The following is a 25,571-nucleotide window of genomic DNA, read 5'->3' as shown; positions in this document are numbered from 1 at the left end:
ATTTTTATTTTTCCAATTTTGATCAATTTTTCAGTGTTCACTGTTAATTTAACTTAAAAATTTAATGTTGTATTCATAAGATTTTCCTTTTTTTTATCAGACCATTGGAATCCTACACTGGACTGACTGGAATTTTTCTTTTATTGTCTTGTTGATATTTCATCACAAATGCATGGGATAGCATGCACGTGTAAATGACTACCAATGATACCTGATCAAATGGTAATGATTATGGAAGGCACTTTTTCTACTTCCGCCATGAAGTGTCGCCGGAGGCATTACGTTTTCGGGTTGTCTGTCCGTCCGTCCTTTCATCCGTAATCAATTATGTGGACAGTGTAACTAAAAAAACATTTGAGGTATCCTAGTGAAACTTGTCATGAATATGTATGAGTGGGTGAAGTTGTGCCTATTAACTTTTGAGTGCACATGCTCAAGGTCAAAGGTCAAAAGGTCAAGGTCAAATGCTCAAAATTTCACTATTTCCCCCATATCTAATTATGCAATGCCTGAAGGTATTTTCTTGAAACTTAGTGTATACATGAACTACCAAATAAAAATTCTCCTGAGAGAGTTTCGGGTCGTGAGGTCAAAGGTCAAAAGAAAATGTTAAAATTTCACTTTTTTTTCCATATCTCAGGGCGAGAGTTGGCAGCCCTGATATCTCACAAATGGTTCAAGGCCGTTTCATGGAACTTAGTACATATGCATACTGACTTGCAGTGATCATCTAGGGAATTCATGGGTCATGGTTCAAAGGTCAGGGGGTCAAAGTTCAAAGTCGATAGCTCCTCAAAATTTCACTATTTCTCTCTTATCTATGCAATGCCTGTAGGATTTTCCTTGAAACTTAGTGTATGCATGTATTATCCAATAGAGATTCTTTTGGAAGTTTCTTGCTAAAAGGTCAAAGGTCAAGTGAAAGTGCTGAATTTCACTTCTTCCTCAAACTTTCAAAAGGGTCAAAAGTCAAGTAAAATCCTCAAATACCTGCACTCTGAGACAATGTAGCCATTCATCCAATTAAACCTAGTTCAAGGAAAGTGAACTCAACACATTTGTGACAAACCTGTCATTTTAATATTTTGCCCATTATGTGAAATTGTTGTCACACATTGTGACATGACACATGAAACATTTACTTTCCTGGGTAGTGTATCACACATACCGTAATATGTTAAAGACTTGATAGTAATATATACCATTAATGCATGTTTATTAACTCTGCCTTCTTCCACAGTGAATGACTGGTCGGTGAAAATTCCAGCACAATGGCTGTTGATGTTCTCAACCCCATTAACATGAACTGTGAGCTGCTTGCAACATGCAATGCCCTGGGCTATTTGGAAGGGAATACATATCAGAAGGAGCCGGATTGCTTGGGTGACTACTTGATTTTATCTTTTCAACCAGGCAACCACTTTTTGTCTGAAATCTGCATCTGCATGTGACACAAGCCCACACACTCACTAAAATAGTTTAGTCTTTAGGATGTTCAGTATGTAGTGGTCCAAGGGTTCAAATGAAGATTTGAGGAAAGTGAAATTTGTCTTGGGGGATCTTAGGGTGTAGTCACTTTGAGGTTTAATGTGCTAAATTTGAATGAAAAGACGTACAGGAGTGGCTCTCCTTTGAGTGAACTTCAAAACAATCAATGTGGAAACAGTGTTTTCTCATTATTGCCTAAAAACTATGTGTACAGTAGCCTACTTGGTATACTGTTTGTCCCTTGATCAAAGCTTCACAAAACTTAATGTGTAGTGAGTGAATGATAAGGAATCTTTTGTAGTTGAGCATACTGCCTGTATTATCACTATTTTAACATCTATTCAATATTCACTCTGTCACAGAAACAATCAAAGACCTGATTCGTTTCCTGCGGCGGGAGGACGAAACATGTGCTATTCGCCGACAGCTGGGCCACGCCCAGATTCTGCAAAATGACCTCATTCCACTCACCAAGCAGTACCACAAGGAGGGAGAGCTCTTTGAAACATCCATCAGGTAATGTGGGTTTATGGTTTTGGAGTTATGGTAATCTACAGTATTATCATCTGTATATTCCAGGTTTTAAGGCTCGAAATGGAATTTTGAGTGTATATAAAGGCAGTTGCTTGTATTACGATCTCGGTGTAACATCCTCTGAAGTAACAATTAATAAGGGAGATATTACTCTATGAAAGATTGAAGAATCATTTGTAGTTATCATTACGAGGCCACAGGGTTGATTGATTTATGCTTGACAAGCAGTACAACCTTTTGTTGTAAACTGTATATCAGAGGAATCAATAAATGCAGGTGCCTGTTCATAGATGATTTATTTTTTTATAAGTATATGTTTTATTGTTTCACAATCATATAAAATCGCAACATTGACAATGATTAATTTGCAAACTAGATTAATTGTGTGTACAGATATGGGGTACCCAGTACTTGCTTGAATCTCTATTATCTTTTTAGAGGTTTGTTACTAGCTTGAGCTGTTTTGGTTCAAGTTAAATAATTGTGAAGAATAGAACATTGACTGCCAATAATGCTCTGACTTTGATACTTGTAATTGCATGTGATAAATTTATGAACTGTGTACCTTACTTATGGTTTATGCATCAAAAACAACAAGTTGATGATGATTCCTGCTCTTATGCTTACTCTCCTAGGCTTCTAGTCAACCTGACACAGCCGGCTGAGTTGTGCTTTCAAAATGTTCCCAATGACAAGACGTTCCAGAACTACTTCTTGGAGGTACTGTCCCATCTCCAGGCCTACAAGCAAGCATTTGCCTGTGAGGAGTTCATGACAGTCCTGGCCAAGAAGCTCAAGAAACTGCTTGATATGGTAATTAAGGCTTCTCCTTCTTCTCCTTCTTAGAATAAAGATCTAAGCTTGGAATGGAACATGGTCAAGATATGATTAGCAGCAAAGGATGCATTATGGCAGGCAGTCTGGATGGTTACAGAAATATCATTGGTAGTGAAAGTGTGACTTCCTGTGATCATTATTTTAGTGTCATCATCCCATTGACTTTTGCAGGTGAATGACAAGTCATATCTCACTATATTGTAAGAGGTGTATGCATTTCTAGCCATTATGATGCATTTTATTAGGTATACAATCAACTACCTCGGCTCTTCTACAGCACCTTGAATGTGACGCAATTGTATGTGATTGGTATGTCAATGATAATCATATATCATACCTATTAGTATTTCATGATAAATTACTGGGATGTAAGCTATCAAATAATGTGACATGCTATATATTGTATTTCTTTTGTCTTTCTGAAAAAAAAAAAAAACAAGCAAACAAACTTCTGTCATATGAAGTTGAAAAGCTGCCTAGGACAATATTTGACACTTTGTATCATCATGATATTGAATTCGATCAAAGCTGTTTCATTTCTGCAGCAAAAACCTATGAAGCCCTCAAGGTCTCATAACAGCTCACCTTGTCCCAATTGAATGCCCCTCAAAAAGGAATTAATTAGAATGCGATTTGACTGCATTCTACTAAATTAACAAATCAAAGTGGCAACTTTCTCACTATTTCACTTTTCCCAGGAGTGGGAGAGTCGTCGAGAAGACCACACCCTGTTGATGGAGAGAATTCTGCTGCTTGTGCGAAACATCTTGCACATTCCAGCTGACCCAAATGCTGAAAAGGTAAGTCTTTCTTCCCAGACTGTTGGTTAAAACTTTGTAACAGACACAACAAAATACTCATTACATCATGTATAATGCACTTGACTTGGACAGCAATTTGTTCATGATTAAATATAATGATATATGATAAATAAGGTCTTATATACTCCGGCAAGGGTCTATGGGAAATGTGTGTTGTAGCAAAATCAAACCGTCCTCAACGGGTTAAATAGTGCATTGTTTAAATGTCAACCTCTCTGTCTCTACATGGCTAACTTTCACTCTTGTTTGCCTGTCTGTCTGTCTGTCCCTCCGTGTTTGTTATCGGCACATTTCCCCACCCCCCCCCCCCAAAAAAAAAAAAATAAATAAATAAAATCCCCTGTACCATTCTTTTCTCTATCTGTACCATGACAGAGGACGGACGATGATGCCAGCATTCATGACCAGGTGCTGTGGGCTCTCAACGTCAGCGGCATGGACAAGCTCATCCTCTACATCGCCAGTGCTGAGGGCGAGCAGCAGTGGTGTATGCATGCCATTGAGATCATCTCTCACATGCTGCGGGAACAGGTGACTGATCAGTCATACTTATGACATACACCATATAAAGTATTTTGAGAATCGGGATGTATGTACTCAATTAAGAATTGTGCTCTACCTTTTGGATCCTACATCCTGCAGTAATAAGATCTGATGTCTAATCTATCAATGTCACTGGTTAAATGTTGCTTGATTATCATTCTGTCCTCCTGAAATTTCCATCACAGCAACAATTTTATTTGATATGATTTAATACAGTTTTCCTGTTCTCCCGCAGTTATGTATTATTCAGTGACACATACAATCGACCATTATTAATTTTTTTTGCTCATTTGACTCTATATCTTCAGACCCAAATTTAAAAGTAAGATTTTTGTGTCTCATATTTGATACCCTAGTTAGCGTTGGCAAATAAGAATGGCAAGACTCCTTCATTTTCATATCATCTCCACAGAGAAATTTTGCCCGCTCCACTGCTAAATTTGTTTGTTGATATGTGTGTGTGTGTGTGTGTTTGTGATCATGATACAAATAAGTTGTATTAAGTACTTAGCCAGTCAACACAACTTGTTTAGTGTGGTCCTTGCTTTCCCATCTGATACAGACACCGGAGTCCCTGGCCCAGGCGGGGACCAGCCAGCAGGCCAGTGAGAGGCAGCGAGAGGCGAGAGAGCTGGAGCAGCTGAGGCAGAGAGAGATGGCTGAGAAGAGGGCCAGAGTAATGAAAGCAAGCGGCAGGTACGGTGCATGGGATGCCATAACATAATGGTGATGATGTATCCTGATAGTGATAATTTTGAAAATACATAATGTAGTAAAAATGATAACAGCGAGAATAATAACACTGAGAGGACATCAAGGAAGTCTTATACCATTGTTTGTCTGATTTTTTACTTGATTTGTGTAGGAGCACAAGCACATATGCTTGTGGTCTTTCTTTTAAAGAAGTAAGCTTATGCTCTTTCGTACAATATGTCTCTGCAAAGTTACAGGGCAATATTTTATCATCAAATGAAATTGTTTCATGAAGTAGTAGTTTAAATCTCAGAAACCAACTGGTTTAATACTGGTATTTATGCATGTGGTGATGTGTGGAAAGGAGCTATGAAAATGTCTACTCCATTGTTGGCAGGTTTGAATCATTGCCATGATATCTAAAGAGGCTTTTTGCACTTTTACAGTAACATCACTTCCAATCTCCATTATGCATTGAGCTCAACTCACTCATGACAACAATCTTTATCCCAAAGGCACTCCCGCTTTGGAGGATCATTCTACATGAAGGACTTCAAGTCCATCAGTGAACGGGATCTCATCTACCACCGGTCACTCCAAAATGCCAAGACGATGACCTTTGAGAGTGAGAAAGGCCCCACCAAGAAGCCCAAGAACCGGCTCCCGATGGCGGACAAGGACATCAGTCGTCGATCAACGCTCAGCATCCGATTGTTTCTCAAAGACTTCTGCATCCTGCTCATGGACAACTGCTACAATCCTTTGATGAATGCTGTGAAGGTTGGTACTGTAACTCCTGAAATTTCAGTCAGCTGGGGAAATAGTACTTACGAGAGACCAGGTACTTATTAATTTTAGTCATGAATTGCTACATTTGATAATTATCTTTATTTGATGGATAGCACATTGTTTGAAATGAAGGAATGATACACTGAAATTGTACTAGAGATAGTAATGAATTTTGCTAGAATGTAAAATGACATGAAACTGATCCAGGTAATAATGATATAAAAGATGAGAAAGTGAATGAAATTTGGAAACGAAGCAAAAATCAATGCTGTGGCACTAGATTTATGATAGAAGAATGTGGGGTGTGTTGACTTATTTCTGATTTATTCTCACCCTTATACAGATATCATACATGTAATGAATACATATTATATGATGATAATGTTATACAATGATTATATTAACTGGCCCAAGTGAGTGGATAATTTGTATAATATGACTTCACTCTCAAGAATTCATATGCTCACAAATGAAACTGCCCTAAATGCTCACAGTGAGTAGTAACAATACTGTTATTTTTGCTATCTCTCAGGACCACATTCTGCACCACAGAGCGCAAGAAAACGATGAATCCTACTACCTCTGGGCCATGCACTTCTTCATGCAGTTCAACCGCCATCACAAATTCAGGATCGATGTTATCAGGTATGACATCAGAAACAAAAGATCAAGTTTCAAAGGATGTTCTGTCGATGCTAAGTCCATCTTTACTGACGACTGCAACTTGGATGGTAAACGTTAAAAATGTGAAATGTTTGGGACATTGATGCATTAAACAGTGGAGATCACAAAGGAAAAATAAGAATTTAATTCTGTTCAGTGGTAATCCTTTCCTTCCTATCATTGCAATGTTATATTTGCGTGAGAAAAAAAAACAAAAAGGTAGAAATCTGATTGAATAAGTTTTTTTTTTCTCTTCAGCCCCTTTTTCATGAGTTCTGAGAGCAAATCCTGATCTGAAAATGTGAAACATAATGTAAACGTGTTTATTGTACTGTTCCTCTTTCCCTCTGCTTTACAAACTACAGCGAGACATTCTCCGTGCAGACGTTTCACTATGTGGACACTCAAATCACCAAATACCTGGACATGATGACTACGGACAAGAAAGAGACCACTGCTTGGTCCAAGAGGTCAGTTTTCAGCTGTCCAGTTTGTTTTGAATAATCCAAGCAAGCACATACTTAAACATTCAAGATAAAAAGTACACACATAACACAGTGACTGTAATAAAATGTGCAAGTCAATATTATTTATAGCATTGTTACTTGTGTTAGGTTTGGAGTCAAAAGGGGCCTGAGCTTTCGATCCTAGCAGAATCTTCGTCAAAGGCAAAATGACAAACAGGCAGGGAAAGCAATCACATACATGTAAGGACTACACACAACAAGCACAGTCAGAGGAGGACTAGGGACACAGAACAAAGGAAACAAAAGGGATGGGTTGGCAGTCAAGGGTAAGGAGCCCAACATGTAAGGGAGGGGGCCTGGATTAAAGCAGGAAGGTGGGCAGACAAAAGGCTGAGGTGGGTCAGTGATGATCCCAAGGATCATAGGGGCCAACCTGTGAAGGATAAGGATGAATAAGGAGGCAACATCAAACAAGATAAGGAACAAAAGAGGGATAAAGAAAAAGGATGAAATAGCAACAGCATGAGTGGAGGGGGGGGGGGGGGGGGGATGGCTGACAGGCAGTGAGCCCTAACCTGGTGTGCAAAGAAGAGGCAACAAAATGAAAGTAAGAACCAACCAACAAAAGCAAGTGACTACCATATGTTAGGTTTGATCAGATATGCATTCAATGTTTTCCTCAGTGTTTTCTTATGAAACAGCCACCTTTTGAAAAAAAAAAGTGTTTAAACTTACTTGTCCCTCTGACATATTTGTTCATGTCTTCAAATCATAGAGGGTGTCAAATTTATAGAACTGCATGTCATTGATTTTGATAAATGAACATAAAGAACTGGAAAGGATTTGTTTTTAAATATCTGAGAAAACATTCTAAATCTATCAATCGAGTGATTTTCAACATTGATGCCCTTGATCAAGAATGAGGAGACTTGCTAGTGTTTTAACCACGTAGTCACTTGATAATGTGGTTCATGCATTTGTTTGTATCTCAGAATGCACCTGGGCCTGAAGGCATACCGAGAGCTACTTGCATCGTTGAACGAGATGGCGGGACCCAGCAGTGCCCCGGAGCTGCGGGAGTCTGCCGACGTGATCCAAAATAATCTCTTCTATGTCGTAGAGTACCGGGAGATCTTCATCACTCTCCTCAAAAAGTTTGACGAAGTCAAGAACACGAGGTAAGATTTGTTAGCTCCATATTCCCTTCAAATTTTTTGCAAACACTTGTGGCTGAAGCTACTGGTCAATCTAATTTATCAATGAGCAAAATAACGACTCCACAATTATCCTAAAACACACACATACACTAAAAGAAATATATGTTTCCCCAATAGTTGCTTTCATGTGTTGCTGAAATACTGTGATTTTTTTTTCATTGTTTCTTTCTACATTCATTTATGTATACATCACTTCTTATCAAATTTGTATGTTTTGAAATACAATGTATGTTCATATGTGTAGACTGTTGTTGAATGTTGATTTAAAACTGCTATCTTTTACCTGACAAGATCATCAAGGTCACCTGTTACCCAGCCGCAAACAATGTGATTCTTGGATAAGAGTGCTGGAAGAAAAATTGCCAAGTATCTAGTGTAGCGATATGGGTGCAAATCTAAGCATGACATGACCACCATGGCACTTAAGTCAGAATTTTAATTGAATCATGTAACTGTGCAAGGCAATGTGTCCCTTCCCACCACTGACCTCTTCTTATAAATTATCTCATCAATGCAAATGACTGTTTATTTCTCATAAAAGGACGTATCTCAAAGATTTGGTCGAGACAACCCACATTTTCATCAAGATGCTGGAGAAGTATAGCAAGAAAAAGAAGACACTCATGGTTCAGGTGAGAGCAACAAAGAACATTTCTTTTATTTGATATCTTTGATTCATACATGTACTATCAAAAAACCCATGGGCATTTATAGTAGACATGAATTTCCAACACATATGCCCATACAGTGGACAGTGCATACGAGTGCCATAAAATCCCTCATAGCTTCAGAGATTCAGGACTCTGCATTATCTGAGGTGTCATTTAAAAAAAAAGTTGACGTTACAGAATGTTTTTCATGTCTCCGTTGTTTGTGTAGTGTAGGGAATAGTGTTGATCTGATGTGTGGGCTTGCTTGGTTTGTGACTTGTTAAATTAGTTAGCTCTTAGCCTCTCTTGATTTATAAATGGATGATGTTTAAGCATTCATCCAGTTTATTCAACCGATGTGTTGGCTCAGTGAGTAGAGCGGCTGCCCTCACAATCGGGAGGTCGTGGGTTCAAACCCCGGCCGCGTCATACCAAAAGACGTTAAAAGATGGGAGTTGCTGCTACCTTGTTTGCCGTTCAACAGTTGAAAAGGTTAGAGCAACGTCGATCTGGCGCTGCTCAGTGGCTGCCGGGCCCACGATCAATTGGGCAAAAAGAATTTCCATTCTTGGACAATAAAATTTGGAGTTTATATCCAAAACAATTATTATTATTATTATTATTATAATTATCTATCCTCTTCCGAGAAATTAAATAGAGTAAAACATAAAGATGAGAATAACCATCTATAGGTCCACTTTATTTGGCCCAGTTTCTTTCAGATTGTCTTTGTTTTCTTCTAGCTCTGAATCTGTTGACAAAAAAAAAAAGTACAGTTTCAAAGACATGAACATTTGCTGGAAGTCATTTTGGCTATGCTGTATATAACATATTTCTGACCTGTCTTATCTTCACAGAAAAAGACCAAGAAAAAGGCAAAACGAAGAAAGCGTGAGTAACAAATGAAAATGAAATCAAGGTACAGAGATAATGATATTGATATGCACACTTTTTGTTTTGTACATGTTCATCTAAGTATTTATGTGATGTATGAAGTACAATGGATGTAGATGAGTTTTGAATGACTAATTTAAGTATTATATTTCTCACAGACAAAGTTTGGGGTTTAGGATGATGCTCGAAATGTCAGATAGAACTATTACTGTAAAGTTTGATAGACAAATCTCTGTTTTCCGTTAGCAACACAAAACAGTTCTTATAATAAGCACTTCAGAAGTGTAATATATTGTCTACACAGCTTTCCCAGTTAATCACCTCCCAATCAAGAGATGATCGATATTTGTACTACAAGCACTTCCATGAAGTTTACTTTGTGTGATTTGGGAACAGGTCGTCAACCCCAACAGGAAGCTGGCCAATCCCACAATGCCCAGGAGCAAGAGGACCAGCTTAATGATGTCTGGAATGACACCCTGGCCAGTGAACTGTCCGCCATGTTACAAGAGAGGGAGGACATTCCGGAAAACGTCTCTCCGTTCGATGCTGCGTCGGAGGTGCCGATGGAAGAGCAGAGGTGGGAGTCTGCTCACATCTCTATTTAAAAGATTGGCAAAGTGGTATTTGCTGGATTATGGATGACTTAATGTAAATTTTGTTCCGAGGGAAATACATGCTTGTGTATGTCTGGTTATAGGAGATTCTGGTAAAGTGGACAAGGACCTGGATACTCTGGCAGGGCAGGAGATTTTGGGTCTGAATCCTGCCAATAAGTGCTAGTGTCATTGGACAATGTTTTTTAACCTATGATGTACCTCTTTACCATGTGTCAAAATGGAAACCTGGCAATGATAAGATAATAATGACTGAAAGACTCTTAAGGAGAATAGTGATGTCACTTGAAGAGGCTGTCTTTGATATATGAGATATGCTACTATCTGTATTGTCTAGAGACCTTTCCATTCATTTAAACAGCGATAGATCGACACAAGACTGATGATTACCATTGTGATCACTAATTTATGTGTGTATCTCATTAATAATTTCTAATTTGGCTGTGTAGTTAAATTGACATTTATCTTTGACATATAGCAATACTCAGATATAGATAATGATGCAACATCATCAAAATATGAACTAGGGATGCAAACTGGTTCATTTAAAGCCAGCAGCACACTAAACAACTCGGGACTATACGACTGACAGACTTTGGATCCGAAATAAATCACAATAAGTTCAGAATAAACACGCTTGTTTATTTCAGATCCAAAGTTTGTCAGGTGTATAGTCATGAGTCGTATAGTGTTCGGTGGGCTTTAGCCAACTGTTTAAATCAAAACTTAAAAGAATCATACCCATCCATCTCCTCACTCCAATGTTTTTGTGCAATGCAGGACGGAGGCCATGGTGAAGATCCAGCAGAGTTTGAGAGCCGGCAGAGCTGGGGAAGCCCTGGCCCTCTTCAGGGCCTCCAGGTAGGTACCAATATGGTCCTGATTTGTAGCGAGCCCTTTGGTACTGCTTGGACTAACAGAATAGAGGCTAACATAATGACATAGTGTCTGTTCAAGTGCATGAGTTTAGACCCTTTTTAAGTTTGCAGTTGTCTCCTGTCTCACTTGAGCATAAACTCGTAACTTTTAAAATGGATCAAAAAATTAACCAGCAGGCTACAAGCTCTCACATTTTAGTAACAATGTAGCAGTTATTTAAGGGAAATGTCACATGATATCTGATGAATTTTCAACAAGTATCTCTTTCATGGGCTGTGAGCATTTCCTATTAAGATATTTTTGAGAACTATCAAAAGCATGTAAGCTATGCCAGAAATTTGAAAGTAATCTCTGAATGAGATGATGTGTGTGCAGAAGAACAATCAACCTCAATTTCTCTCCAAGCATCAATTGGATTCAATTCTATCTACTTTTATTGTTGATAGGGAGGTGTGGCCGGAGGGAGATGTATTTGGAGCATCTGACATTGAACCAGAAGATGAGTTTATGGCTCTACGCGAGATCCACTTCACAAACCTGAATGGTAAGTAGAGTTTCTGAAAAACACTTCATAGCACTAGGGGGTTACAGCCTGTCAAAGTAGAAAGACATGCCCATTAAAAAAAAAAAAAGACAGCAGAACATCACTCTCAATGTCTCAAAGCCATTTTTTTTTTCTGTTTAGACATAAAGATGATGCCATGAAGAAGATTTCCATCACGCTTTAGTATGATATTTCTTTGCCAGCTCATTACAAACATTTTGTTTTTTGACTTGATCATTACAGTACAGCAGCCAGAGCCAGCACAAGCGGACACCGTGGAAGAGCAAGAGGAATATGAAGAAGGTAACAACAATCTTTTCACCGATGAGAATGAGAGATGTAATGATAAAAGCACTCTTCATCCTTACATTTAGATCTAAACCTTGCAGTAAGATTTCTTCCTTTAATTTTTGTCATGGAATGCGTGTAGTGTAAATCTTGAATATCCCAAATAACGCATATTAGCTCAGGAATGGAAGTTTTTTAATGGTTGGTGGAATCTGTATTGGGTATTGCCTTTCTGATTTCATTGCGTACCTCCTGTATTTTTTTTTTTCTTTATCATGGTGTCATGATAGCCAAATAATGCCTCCCATAATGCATCATTGTGGGTTAATGACCTCACTGTCAAATCAAATAGGGTTAGGGTTAGCACTAACTGTTTTTTCTTACTCCCATTCTCAATGATTGTTGTTTTCTTTGTGACTAAGATGAGGAAGATGAAATGGCCATGGAGGAGCAGATGACGAGAGGAGAGGAAGAGTTCAACTTTGCTGGATACATCAACAAGTATGACATTTTGATCTCATTAGTGTTTATTGGAAGAAGATAGATCTAGATGACTTTCTTAACAGAATCATCACCTTAAGCAGGGCTCGACACTAACGGTGGCCCGGGGCCACCAAAAACGCACGTCAGGCCACCAAAAAAAGCCGGATGTTTGCCTTTGGGCCACCAAAAATAAAAGTTAGTGTGGAGCCCTGCCTTAAGATATATATTGCTTTGTTTTTGCTATGACAGACACTACACTCATAAACATATATCGCACCTATTTCCATCTAAAGAATTCCTACCGTCTCCACAAAAGGACAAAATTCATGCAATGTTTTGCCATTTTAAACTCTGTAAAATGATACATTACTCAATGCAATCAATATAATGTTGAGTGATATATCGCTAGCCCCTGCATGCAACTATTGCAACCACAGTGCATACATGCATGATGATAAAGGTGGTCTATACCTACTGTATGTGCATGTGTGTGGACGATGCTCAGCTGTTACATACTGTTGACCTGATTATTCAGGTGCAATAAGCATTAAACATACACATATTAAAGTGTATAATCAGGTCAAAATCGTAAACTGTAAGCTTGATAAATGCTTTAAACAACATTGATCATATCTTGATTTTCTCTTCACAAAAATCATAGCCTTGTTAATGATGTCCTATCAGCAGCACATGCTTTTAAAGCGAAAACAGATAAACAAAAAACTTCTTTTTTATTTTAAACCTGATATTGCAGTCCGATAAATTGTGAGAAGTTGTTTAATCATTTGCTAATTGTCAAGATTAAGTAATCTCTAAAATATATTAATGAATTTTTTGTTTTCAATTTAAAAAAACAACAATCTCTGACAGACTCTGTCATCCAGCTGTCATCAAGAGCTACATCAAGCTGCTGGGCGGTTTCCGTAGCAACCAGGCATTCACCAACCACTGCATCATCAAGCTGCTGCACCGCATCTGTTTGGAGTGTGACAAGACCCAGCTCCTCTTTCAGGTGTCCCTCTTTCGGATCTTCCACAAAATCCTGCAGGATCCCCTGGCCAAGACAGATCAGTTTAAGGTACCACTCTCCATCAGGGAACACCTTGGCCCCATTTCATGAAAAGTTGATATTATTGCAATTAACACTTGCTGGAATGGTAATTGTCATGGTAACAACAAGAATCCCGCTTCCTGATTGGCTGTTGTTATGAGAAGTTGCCAATCCAGCAAGCGTTGCTATCCTAACGTCTTTTATGAACTGGGGCTCTGATCATGTTAAGTTGTATCACATGTCAAGTTGTTTTACAATGAAACTCATTATTCTCATTACTTTTGGTGTGTTTGGTTGGTTGATGCCATAAAATAGTCCATCTTTTCACAAAGGTGCGAAATGATATGGCAACACTAATGGCTTTAAAAATGTAAGTAAGGTCTAGCTTGAAAGAGATTTTATGTTCAATCTACTCTTGAAACAGGTATGAGAAGCCTTCATCCAGTGGAGATTCTAAACATCTCCCTCTCGCCAAGTCAAGGCATTGTTTTTTGTTTTTTTGTTTTGTTTTGTTTTTTCTACATATTTAAAATTACTGTTTATTTGGAAACCAGGGTATTGCAGGATTTTGAACAGGGAACGTTTATGTCTTTCCATGCAAACTCTGAAATTAAAGTAGGAGTAAAATTGGTGATCAGTGGAATAGATGCATTTTCATTTTCAGTCTACTTGTTTTGAATGACCTAGTTGTTGTAGAAACTGGTATCCTTTAGAAATGCAATAACTCCCCTGCCCTCACCATGTTTGTTCGTTGGTGTTTTTTTTTATTCAATAACAGGAAATGGCAAAGTTTGGCCAGTACGTTGTGGGTCGTTTCTTCAAGGCCCTGCCGTCCAATCCCAAGCTAGTGGTGGAGCTCCTCTTTTGGAAGGATGCCTCGGATATCTACCAGATCCAAGAGGGCTATGGAGCAGTCCAGCCCAGCAAGTAAGTTTTGGAGAGGACAATATTGGAGCAACTGGGAGCAGCTGGGTTTAGTGATCTTGATGATGATTGGTGGTGTAGTCATGGCAACCACCATTAGTCTGAAAGGGTAGACAGTGGAAATGATTGTGATGAAGGCTGGATAGAATTTAGGTTAATGACAATGGGTGTGAGACATAGAAGAAATCATTGTAACTTTATTAGACTGTAATAAGACTAATACTCACATGAGCTAACTGGTGGTTTAAAAGTGAATTTTCGTCAGTTACAAGGTCAAATTGAGTAATTGTGCCAGAGCTAACGAATGTTTAACTTTATTGGCGGCTAAAATGAAGTATTCACATTCTGTTACTCATGACATTGCCACTCCTTTGATGTCATAAACTCACATATCTAACCAATGGTGTAATCTGGGCATTGGTTTTCTTGCGTTCACAAATTGACTGTCAGTTTTCTATGTGCCTATATTGTCTTTTCAATATGATCAGTTGCCGTCATTTATCAATGGCATTACAAAGTTGTTTTATTTTCTGTATTTCACAAATGTCATAGTGAGATCTTCTATTGAAATATAGGTGAATGTCAAGGAGGTGTGATTGATGAAAGTTTTTGCACAATTGTATAAAAACCATGTCCTTAGCTGTGATTGCGGGTAACTGGCTTACAAGCTTCTCCCTTTTGTCCCTCATTCACCCAGGAAGAGTAAGGGGAAGGAATGGACAGAGGAGGAGCAGGCCGAGTTGGCTGGCCTCTTTGAGCAGTACCGTGATGTGGATACCAGGGATGATGGTAACTTCTTCAACATTGTTTTTAGAAGACTATAGGGCCCATGAATCGCCAGATAATGTGTGATATTGATACCCGACAGTGTTTTGTTTTGTTTTGTTTTGTTTTGTTTCAGGTTCTTTTTGGGGGGGGGGGGGGGGAGAAGGGAGGGGGGTAATTTAAGATAAAATTAGCAGCTTGATCTTCATCACATGCTTTGAGCAAGCAAGATATAACTTAGAGAACCTACAAGACCCTGTTGCATAAAGATATGCAATCAAACATAAGTCAGAAAATCAAACATATAAGTCATATATCAGCCAATCAAAAATTAGGAGGTGGAGGTGCAAGACTTCAAGGTTTAGAACACACATTCCATCACTCCCTCTCCTGTAGAAAAGAGGAGCATATGGTTATAAACCTTTTAAAGGAAATTTTGTTTGCCTTCATGTAAATTCTCTGTTACTCTTGAATGTAAAATTTGCAGTTTGTGCTGACTGTTTTTGTTTATTCCCACAGCATTTCCTAATTTCTTTATCAGTCACCTAAAGGTTGTACTATATGGATGATGAAGATGTTCAAGGTAACAATGATTTGAGGTGTGCACTGCTTCATATCTATTATTTGTCCCGCACTGTAGGTAAGGATGTGGTTGATCTGATCATGGATCATATTATCGATGACAGCAAAACAAGGAGACAGGTACAGCTATGTGAGAGCTCTCTTGGCTAAGGCTCCAAGGAACCAATCCTCCCTGTGCTAACTATAGTCTTAGATCTACTGACAAGCAGTATCAAACATGGTGACATGCTCAGGAATGAACATAGTCTAGTACTTGTGTGCTAGCAGTTGGCATACGTGTTCCTTCTACTATCGCCGCTTTATAATAAACACACGGAAAACAAGAGACAATCATTTTTTGATAATTTTCTTTTTGTGGATACACCTTTTGTTTAGAGTAGGCAGTGTTGTGATGTTGTTTTTTTGTGAGCTATGTTTCAAAACATGGGAAAGATGATTCAGTTCAACGAGATGGCCAAAAAGATTCATGTGGATACACCTTGTGTTTAGAGTAGGCAGTATTATGTTTTGGTGACATCCGGTAACTGATTTTGTTCGAAAGAATTCTCAGCAGTATTCTACATTCAGGACTGAATTTAGCTGAAAAAGTAAGAATACATAAAAAATATTGATTAAAAACAAAAATACATTCAGCACTTGTATTAAGTTATAGACAGTTTGCAAGTGCCCAGCTTTGCTCTCAATGTGGGCATCCAAAGCTGCCATCCTTAGTTTAGCACAGAATGTTTTTAGTGAGAGAATTGTTATCTCTTTTTTCCCCAGATCGTCTCCCAGCTTGTCAAGCAAGAACTCATTGACAGTGCCAAGGATCTTAAGAAAGAACAGTGAGTTTCTCTTAGAATGGGATGGGGATGTCTCAGTGCTGATGTTTTTTAGAACATCACCACATGTTTCTTTTTCTTTTTTTTTCATGAGTATGACACCATTACTTCTAAAATCATGGTACGTAATGGTTTTGATGTTTAAATGGGCATTCCTCCAAACCAGCCATTATGATGACTGAGTGATTTCAGAAGTCAGGGCTGCACAGTATAAATCTCAAAAGGGACTCTTTGTGACTTGGGGAAAGCTAGCATGAAGTTTGAATAGCGACTCATTTCTGTGCAGAATTCTCTGCTAAGTACTTGTATGAGTACATGCTGATGTAGAAAATGATGATTCTTTCATTCCTAATATTTGCATGAACCTTAATACTCATGCTCACAGAGAGCTGAGGTAAGAGTGTGTTGACTTTTGGTTCATCCACTTAATCCTGTGTATTAAAAGAAATCATTCCACGATAGATTCACTTCAGTCACTGCACTGTTCACAACATTGAATTGACATAGCTGCTTCTCTTCATAGTAGACAGGTCATTATCTTTATTCTTTAATGAGATTGCATGCATCTGAGCCCCCATGATTTTTTGTTTTTGTTTTAAATAAAGTTGATACAAGGGGAAAAAAAACACATAAATCTGCCCTGAATCATTGAGGTTTCAGATGTTGTTTTAACATCATAGTATGTTTTGTTTATTTTTTTTTCATCATCAAAGTCCAAAGAAATTGAGATTCTGGAGGGAAGAACATGAGTTGGAGTTGAGGACCCTGTTTGAGCAGCACAAGGATGCTGATGGTAAGTTTTGATGTCAAAGGTCATGTCTGTTCTCTTCAAGATTACCTCAAAAAGACCTCTGCCTCTACTCTGTAGCTAGAAGAATCTTAACACATTTAGTGAGAAAAGCCTGTAGCTAGAAGAATCTTAACACATTTAGTGACAAATGCTTGCTTTGAGGGCCATTCTCATGTGTGTGAGTGTTCATGTGACAAGGAATAGGCATCTTAGTCACATGTGAAGAGGGTTAAAGAAATCAGGTGTTAACAGTTCTTTCATGTGCCATCCATTTATGCTTGACATAGAATGTGAACGCCAAAGAAATTTCCACCTCTTATGCATGTAATATCTCGCGAAAGCAGAACTGCATGTGTCTGCTGTAGAATGAACTCTTGACCACTAATGCCTAACTTATGAACTTAAAGTCAACAGTATGCGAGAACAACAGACAAACCACCCCCCCCCCAAAAAAAAAAAATAAATAAATAAAATAAATAAATAAATAAAATAAATAAAATAAGATAAAATTAAATTAAAAAATAAAAAAAAAAGAGAAAAGAAAAGTATGATAAGTATGGTAACAGGGCTGTGTTTTAAGGACACATGAATGTAAATACATATGTAAGCAAGCCCGATGATATTGAGTCTTTTAGGCCATTGTTTGTGAGGTGATTACAGTCAAATTAGAGGAGAGACTCTCCACCAATTCTTCTTTACCTGAAATCTTTCAGACATTCTTGGTGCCATCCTGGAGCACATGCAGGAGAAGAGGTCTAGGAACAAAGTCATGCAGAAGATCCTGGAACTAGGACTGGTCCAGGACCGCAAGGAACTCTACAAGAAGCGCAGGAGGAAGGGTGATGGAGGAGATGGAGCCAGGGGTAGAAGGCGGAGACGGGGGAGAGGCAATGGCGATGAGGTGCGTCTTCTTCATTCTCTCTCTTGGCATTTTGATCAAATACAATACTGTATTACGCACTCATTAAGTTAGTACAGTGGACTCCCACTGTAACGAAGTCCTCAGGACTGGAAATTTTCTTTTGTTATATTGAAATGTCTTCATAAAACCGAACAAATAAACATTAAAAATACATAGAGTGGATAATGTTGGGGCCTGAATTTTACTTCGTTGTAACCGGAATTTTGTAATAACCGTGTTCGTTGTAATGGGAGTACACAGTACTGTATATACATATTGTAGATAGGTGACTTATTGTAGAATCTCTATCCACACATTGGTGCTAAGTAGGATGAAAAACCGGCAAAGTCAGGTTTTCTAAATGTTTGCTTGTTTGTTTGTTTTTTGTTTTTTTTTCAGTACTGACGGAATGATAAACTAAGGTCAATATGTACAATGCAGTGTTTTATGCCTCCGCCCTAAAGTGTGTTAGAGGCATTATGCTTTTATACATGAAATAGTTCCATATTTAATTAGAGGTCTGGTTTGGAGTTTTCTAATGTAGCTCAGGATTTTATTTCCCAATGAAAATTCACAACTGATTATGTTCCTTGATGTTTTACAACTCTAGGTATATGGCTAGATTTATTATGATCATGTAGTTGAGTATGAAAGAAAGAAATTATCCACATAATTAGCACAATTAGAATGTTTAAACCCATTGAGGACGAGTCTCGAGAATAGTCGGGCATATGTCCATGAGAAATGTGTGTTATAGCAAAATCGGTCTGTCCTCGACGGGTTAGTGACACATTTGTCTTTTTTTTTGATCACATCCTTGGACAGGACTTGGATGATGAGGCAGATGAATTTGCAGATGGTCTCCAAGGTAACTTATCATATCTTTAATTGTCAGGCTGTCGATAAGAAAATGACAAGATTAATGTGTGAGGTGAAGATGGTAATTGTGATAATGTTGCTTTTTTTGCTATACAAGTAGCTGATAATGATGGGAATATGAGTTTCCATGATGATGAGATCATTGTTTCTTCTTTAAAGTGAATGTTAAAGGTTAATGTGATGAGTAGCAATATTTTTGTCTGATGATATGCTATGAAACATAACATCTGTGCCTAAGTCATGCAGTCAACTCCACATAAATTGAATCTCTGTAGACTTGAAAAGAAGCTTCAACTCGAGCAATACCCTCATGCCTGTTATGATTAACACACAGTGTCCACATTTGAGTCCGGGGATTTTATGTAGCTTAGGTACAGATTTGACTTACAGAGAGATGACAATAGGTCAAAATTTGTGTGTATGCCGGCCATGACTCAGAAGGATGGGTGCGTATGGCAGGAAGTTATCATCAAGATTTCATGCTGGTAATTACAATACAATTGAATAAAGTGTATGTACAATAAGATGTTCAGATCTATAGATGCTAAAGTGATTAAAAGAGACAAACTTCTCATCCTCATGTCATTTGGTTTTTGGTACTGCTTTGATTTCTAAAGAATTTCCAGATGATTCTGAGCAAGAATTCACGACCTCTGAGAGTGACGATCACGACGACGAGAGTGAGGATGACGAGGAGGACAGTGAAAGGGAGGATGATGGTGAAGAGAGACAACTCGGAGAAATGGTTACCAAATTGCAGAGAAAAGGTGAGGCTCCATTTCGTGAACACACTTTAAAGACTTTACAAGAAGAAAGTAGGAACAGGGTATCACCTTTTGCATTGGCAGAAATTTGTACTTTGGGGGATTAGCTTGTATTTGCTATTGACAAAGACTGGCCAAGAGTGCTTAACTATGTAACTAAGCCCGGAAGATGTGCCTGGGTCATCTAACACAATTTTAGCAAGAGAGTACCAAACAGCTATTAGACATTGCAAGGGTAGACCTACAAATATGTGACCACATTCTGAGTTTACAAAATCACGACACTGCAAATTCCTGAGGATGAAATGTGTAAGCTATTCATGGTAAGTCATTTTGTTGGAATGAAATCTTTGTGACCATAACACTGGTTACTGTGTTGTTTTGGAGTCATTCTTCCATCGATAGAAGTATTATTTGTAAAATTATTGGCACCAGCTGGGTTTTTTTTTTTTTTTTAAGTATGTTCAATATTTGTTCCCCTATCTATTCCTTAAATACAAACTCTTAGAAATTAAGATTGAATAGTCCTATGAAATTAAAATGTGGTATTTCTAGATCTGGAAAAGAATCTGAATTTCTAATTTTTCAAGTGTGTGCACTCTTGGCTTATTTTTGCGTTTTGATGCTGATTATTGAAGGTAAACTCATGGAATGGTAGTCTGTGAGTTATCATTCGTACATATGATTTGTATGATCCATACTGTGATTGGTTACCTGTCTGTTTGGTGATTACTTATCAGGATATGTGGAGCAGATCCGCTGGATCCAGGAGGGTCTAAGGAGCACTGCTGGGGACAGAGAGGAGAGTGGTAAGACTGCCCCACCCATCAACATGCATCAAGTCAGGATCAATAATTTCTTTACATATAGGACACATAGATATCTTTGTTGCCCTTTGGCTGATGTCAGAGGTGAAAAAAGGAATACCAGTGTTGATTACCAGAGTTGGATTTTCTTCGATGTGAAGACACGATGTCGTGTTCACTCTTATTTAGATGTCTTGTGCAAAGAGTGTGTACGTCATTTGCTGGGGAGGTATATCAAAATCTGTTGATCAGGATTTACAATATTTCTGTTTCCAATTTCTTATAGTCACAGCTCATATGTGGTTGCAAAGCTCGATAATCTGATATTTCACAACGTATTGATGCAAAACCATTTTGTTGATGCAAAATGGGGCAGAGCACTGAATTACTTTTAAAAGACTTAGATAGAGTGATGTATTTCTGAGAGAAGGCTAATAATTTATATCCTACTTTAGTTCTACTTTGCCAATCAAATGAGTTTATCTTGTTTATCTGAAATAAACATTCTAATATTTCAGACTTGTGCTCAAAGTGACAGCTTTGAGCACTTGTTCGTAACAAACGTATTTCACAGCAGAAGAGCTGAAGTTCTTCCTGAATTACACTATTTAGCATATCTAGAGTTCATCAGGTACCCAACTTTACTTGCTGCGTAGTATGCGTAATATCTGCAGGGCACTGCAAAGCCAGTTTTATTCTACACCTTACCAAAACTTGCAGCCAATTATATTGACTTCACTTTTCCCATTGATGAGATAGAATCTTTTTCCATAGGTCTTCAGTAGTTTGTCTCCATAAATGATGACTGAAAGTTCATTTGTCAACCATGCCCAGATGAAAATCAAGCCGTTCCTGTTGTGCCACTCGGGGAAGACAATGACCGCGCTATGAGGAACAAGACATTCCAAAAATTTCTGAAAAAAATTGGTCTCTCTGAACCAAAGTCTCATGAGGTAAGCTTTCCTTTTCTCAACAAAATCATGGTAATTTCCTTGATGTATATGATATGATATTTCAGATTCACAGGTGCCAGTGATGACAACGGATGATTTGTTGCAGGTGTGTTTTACTTGAAAGAGGATTTGAAGTACACTGTGTTTTGTTTTGGAGTGACTATTTCCATTGACATTGGCATTGCTTACTTTGGTTTGGAATTTGTGGTTTGGTTTGTTTTGTTTTGTTTTGTTTTTGCTGCTGACATTCAATCTAAATCTTTCAACAGGGAATGTTTGAAAAAGAAATGAATCATTTGTCTGATAAAAAAATACAGGAAGTGCAGACACAAAGGCATTTTTCTCTGCTTGGTCATTGCTCAGAGTGCAAATTGTTGTAGCGGTGCAACACTGTAATTATGTAATTTGCTCTAGTCTGCCTAACTAGATAGACTGTGTTTCTGATGTGTAAGTATTGGTTGTGTAGGGACTTATTTTGAACCATTTATTATCAGTGTTTTCCCCCTTCTGTTATAACATGTACCACCCCTCTACACACCAATACATCAACCCACACTACATACATATTCACATCCACATGCATCCACGCACCCCACCTATCACAGACACACCACATATCACATGACATTTTCCCGCTCTTTTCACTTCACATCCATTGGTCCATGTAATACTGAAAACATGCCAAAATCACCCAAGCCTACACATCATTTACATATTATGAATATTTAGCTGTAACCTTTGTTTCCTTATTTGCATGTTTTGTTATGTTGATTCTGTATATGAATATTCATGTTACAACCTGGATTTTCATGTGAACTCATGCTAAATTATGAAGAATAAACTGGCTACAAGTTAGTTAGCCAGGGGACTCCTTGTCTGCTGTTGGTGTACATGTGATGAGTGCTAGAGAGCTGAGAGAACCCGAGCCTTACAACTGGTGGCAGCGGTGTGTTTTTCTAGCGCTCTTTTCCCCAGAGAAACAGGCAGCGTTGACCAGCATCCACTAATAGCCAAATTTGAGGCTATATTTTCACCCTTCTTCGATTTTTGGCATTTTACCGTGCTTCATGTGAATCTTGCTCAGCTTTGAAGGATTTTCATCGCACTTTGTTGGATGCAGTTCAGCACACTTATACTGAATTTATACTCCATCCTGCTGTGATTGAAATTCGCCCTTCATCGTGAATTACTTCACTTTTGCCAGGAGTTGGCAGAATTTTGAGCAAAGTGGTGATATTTTGGAATTGTGTTTTCACTGTGAATTCTGGAAGGATCAATTCTACTCTGCTTGGAGTTCGCATGACTGTTACACCGTGACTCTACAGTAGTTGAGAACACCCTATATATACCTGAAGGCAAGTACCTCATCACTGCAACACATTGTGAGGATAGACACAAGAGTGAATTTTGATAGAGGTGAGCCATTCAGAGTTGTTTCCCCCCTGGAATTTTAACCCTTTGTGTGCATGAGTTGGAAGACTGTACTACATTTTCTCTGCTGTATGAATGCTGGTTTCCCGCTTCTTGTTGCACTCTCCTAATACTTACCTTCTGGTACGAGACTTGTGATGAGGTTGAGTGGACATCCTTAAGTGCAGTAAGACTGAAAGCATTGGATACAGTACAGCTATTTTTGGTCTCCCTACTTCATTTGGCACACTTTTGATATGAGTACATTCAAACTTGATCTCCCAGAAGTCTTCACGGGAGAAGATGGAAAGAACTTTGGGCAATGGGTACGTAGACTTGAAGTTGCAGCTGAAGTCCTCCCCCAGTCAGAGAACAAGCTTCATCTCCTGCTCCCAACTAGATTGGCAGGTGCAGCGTTCACTGTGTGGGAAAGTATCCCAAGCTCAGATCAGAAAGACTACAACCTAGTAAAGAAGAAATTGGCAGCAGTCTTTGGGAATACCAATTATCTCACAACATTCAAATCATGCATTGACGCACGCAAGAGACGGGGAAATGAATCCCTCGAAGTGTTTGCAGCCGCAATTACCACACTGGTAGAGGAAGCATTTCCAAACTATGATGCTGCAGGCAAAGAGGGCGAGAAGTTCAGACGATTTGTGGCAGGTATTGACAAGGCACTCCAAATTAAAATCCATGAAATGGGAGCGACAACATTTGAAAACGCACTTGACATCGCTGTACGGGTGGAAAGAGCAAGTAGCATTGCCAAGACAGCATTGCAGTCAGACCAAGTAGTCGCATCCACATCTGAGAAAGAGGATCACATGTTGCTAAAGCTTGAGAGAGTTTTACAGCGTTTGGATGAAGTTGAACTCAAGCTGGAAACACTTCAACTGAAATCCAGCCTTCATCGTTCTGGAAGTCCTCACCAGCAACCAACCATGCCACACACTTTTGAACGACATTCCAGACCGAGACACAGATATCTCAACGACCAGTGGTACCAGTCAGCTCGGTCATCCAGCCCACAACGATCACCCGGCCCAGGGCAAGTACATCAACGTCATTTCAGGTCACCAACCTCGCATTACCACTCACACCATCATCGTTATCGGTCTCCAAGTCCCCCTCCATCTCACCACAGACGACGAGATTTCAACGAACATTGGAGTCCACAACCCAGGTCAAGCCCATCTAGACACAGATCTGATTGGACCAGAAGATCATCTAGCCCCGACAGATACCAGTCACAGAGTTCATACTGGGAACAGTACTCCAGGGCACCACACTGGCAGTCATCACAGGGCGATAGACATCGGCAGGACAGAACAGAGCCTCGGTATCCTCGCATGAACCACAGTCCTTCACGAAGAGTGCACTTCGATGACCAGGGAAACGATTGGTAGTTGGTGATGAGGGTCAGTCATCAACTACGTCAACACGAGTACAGAACAAACAGACCCAAACCCAAAATCCAGCATGCCAGCCATCCGCTATGTCGGTAGATGACACACGAGGCAGACGTCATCCTTCATCTCCTCCTCCGTACATCCCAGCGATTGTGGATAACACATACATTTTGGCTTTTCTTGATACCGGTGCCCATATATCATTGATAAATTCAGACTTCTACTACTCAATTCCAGAGAGACAACGAAGTCCATTGCAGAAGGCCGCAACCTCAGTTTCATCAGTCACAGGCGAAGCCATCGACACCATTGGCATAATTTCACCGACAGTACATCTTGGAAACAGAGCCATCAAACATCTGTTCTTTATTGCAAGGAACATTACTCACCCCTGCATTCTTGGATGGGATTTCATGTCAAAACATGGTGCCTGCATATCCACCCTTACCTCAACATTCTCCATGCCAGATGTGAGTATTCCACTCGTCGATCGCCATCAACACCAAACTCCATTGACGTGCAATGTTTCGCTTATCGGGAAGGCAGTCCTCCCTGGAATGAGTGAGACTCATGTTCATGGCCGACTGGTACCATCACAGCCTGACATCATCCCAGGAGACTACGATGGAATCTTTGAGCCCTCCATCCATGAGCATCTTTCCATAGCAGGTGCACGGTCCTTATCTCGACCACAAGACGGTGTCATCCTGATCAGAGTGATAAACCCAACACCAGATGTGGTAGAGATACCAGTTAAGACCAACCTTGGGCAATTCCATTCGATCACAGGAGAGAAAGGAGAGGAGTACGAAGTCGTAACTGATGTAGTTGCAGTCACACAACCGAACTCTACTTTCCAAGCTTCATCTATGCTCACCAAATCAGACCTGACCAAGGCGGAGTACGAAAAGGCTGAATGTCTACTTAACTCATGCTCAGACGTTTTCAGCACCTCGGCAGATGATATTGGACAGACAGACTTGACATACCACACTATCACAACCTCAACCACCAACCCAGTGCGGCAAAGAGCATACCGAACTTCACCCACCATGAGACTTGAAATTCAACGTCAAGTTGATGATCTGCTCAGACGAGGCATAATC

General features: G+C 39.1%; 1 protein-coding gene across 1 annotated transcript in view; it reads left to right on the top strand.

The window, feature by feature from the left end:
* LOC139742499 (protein timeless homolog) overlaps window positions 1-25,571 on the top strand; it is a 35,349-nt gene that overhangs the window by 1,864 nt on the left and 7,914 nt on the right. Inside the window, exons 2-29 of the mRNA XM_071653035.1 lie at window positions 1,241-1,383; window positions 1,851-2,004; window positions 2,658-2,835; window positions 3,558-3,659; window positions 4,056-4,211; window positions 4,786-4,919; window positions 5,432-5,696; window positions 6,238-6,350; window positions 6,734-6,838; window positions 7,828-8,013; window positions 8,594-8,684; window positions 9,560-9,593; window positions 9,993-10,176; window positions 10,994-11,074; window positions 11,539-11,636; window positions 11,880-11,939; window positions 12,347-12,425; window positions 13,278-13,485; window positions 14,237-14,385; window positions 15,080-15,171; window positions 15,788-15,849; window positions 16,492-16,553; window positions 17,264-17,343; window positions 18,054-18,241; window positions 19,067-19,109; window positions 19,738-19,887; window positions 20,625-20,693; window positions 21,525-21,643. Coding sequence (XP_071509136.1) covers window positions 1,272-1,383; window positions 1,851-2,004; window positions 2,658-2,835; window positions 3,558-3,659; window positions 4,056-4,211; window positions 4,786-4,919; window positions 5,432-5,696; window positions 6,238-6,350; window positions 6,734-6,838; window positions 7,828-8,013; window positions 8,594-8,684; window positions 9,560-9,593; window positions 9,993-10,176; window positions 10,994-11,074; window positions 11,539-11,636; window positions 11,880-11,939; window positions 12,347-12,425; window positions 13,278-13,485; window positions 14,237-14,385; window positions 15,080-15,171; window positions 15,788-15,849; window positions 16,492-16,553; window positions 17,264-17,343; window positions 18,054-18,241; window positions 19,067-19,109; window positions 19,738-19,887; window positions 20,625-20,693; window positions 21,525-21,643 — 3,354 coding nt within the window. The 5' untranslated portion in view covers window positions 1,241-1,271. The remainder of the gene's footprint in view (window positions 1-1,240; window positions 1,384-1,850; window positions 2,005-2,657; window positions 2,836-3,557; window positions 3,660-4,055; window positions 4,212-4,785; window positions 4,920-5,431; window positions 5,697-6,237; window positions 6,351-6,733; window positions 6,839-7,827; window positions 8,014-8,593; window positions 8,685-9,559; window positions 9,594-9,992; window positions 10,177-10,993; window positions 11,075-11,538; window positions 11,637-11,879; window positions 11,940-12,346; window positions 12,426-13,277; window positions 13,486-14,236; window positions 14,386-15,079; window positions 15,172-15,787; window positions 15,850-16,491; window positions 16,554-17,263; window positions 17,344-18,053; window positions 18,242-19,066; window positions 19,110-19,737; window positions 19,888-20,624; window positions 20,694-21,524; window positions 21,644-25,571) is intronic.

Source organism: Diadema antillarum, unplaced genomic scaffold, assembly GCF_040938485.1.
Source record: "Diadema antillarum isolate AM-2024a unplaced genomic scaffold, OU_Dant_1.0 seq00001003_RagTag, whole genome shotgun sequence".
In the NCBI taxonomy this organism is placed as follows: Eukaryota; Metazoa; Echinodermata; class Echinoidea; order Diadematoida; family Diadematidae; genus Diadema; species Diadema antillarum.
This window is presented reverse-complemented; position numbering and strand designations above follow the sequence as displayed.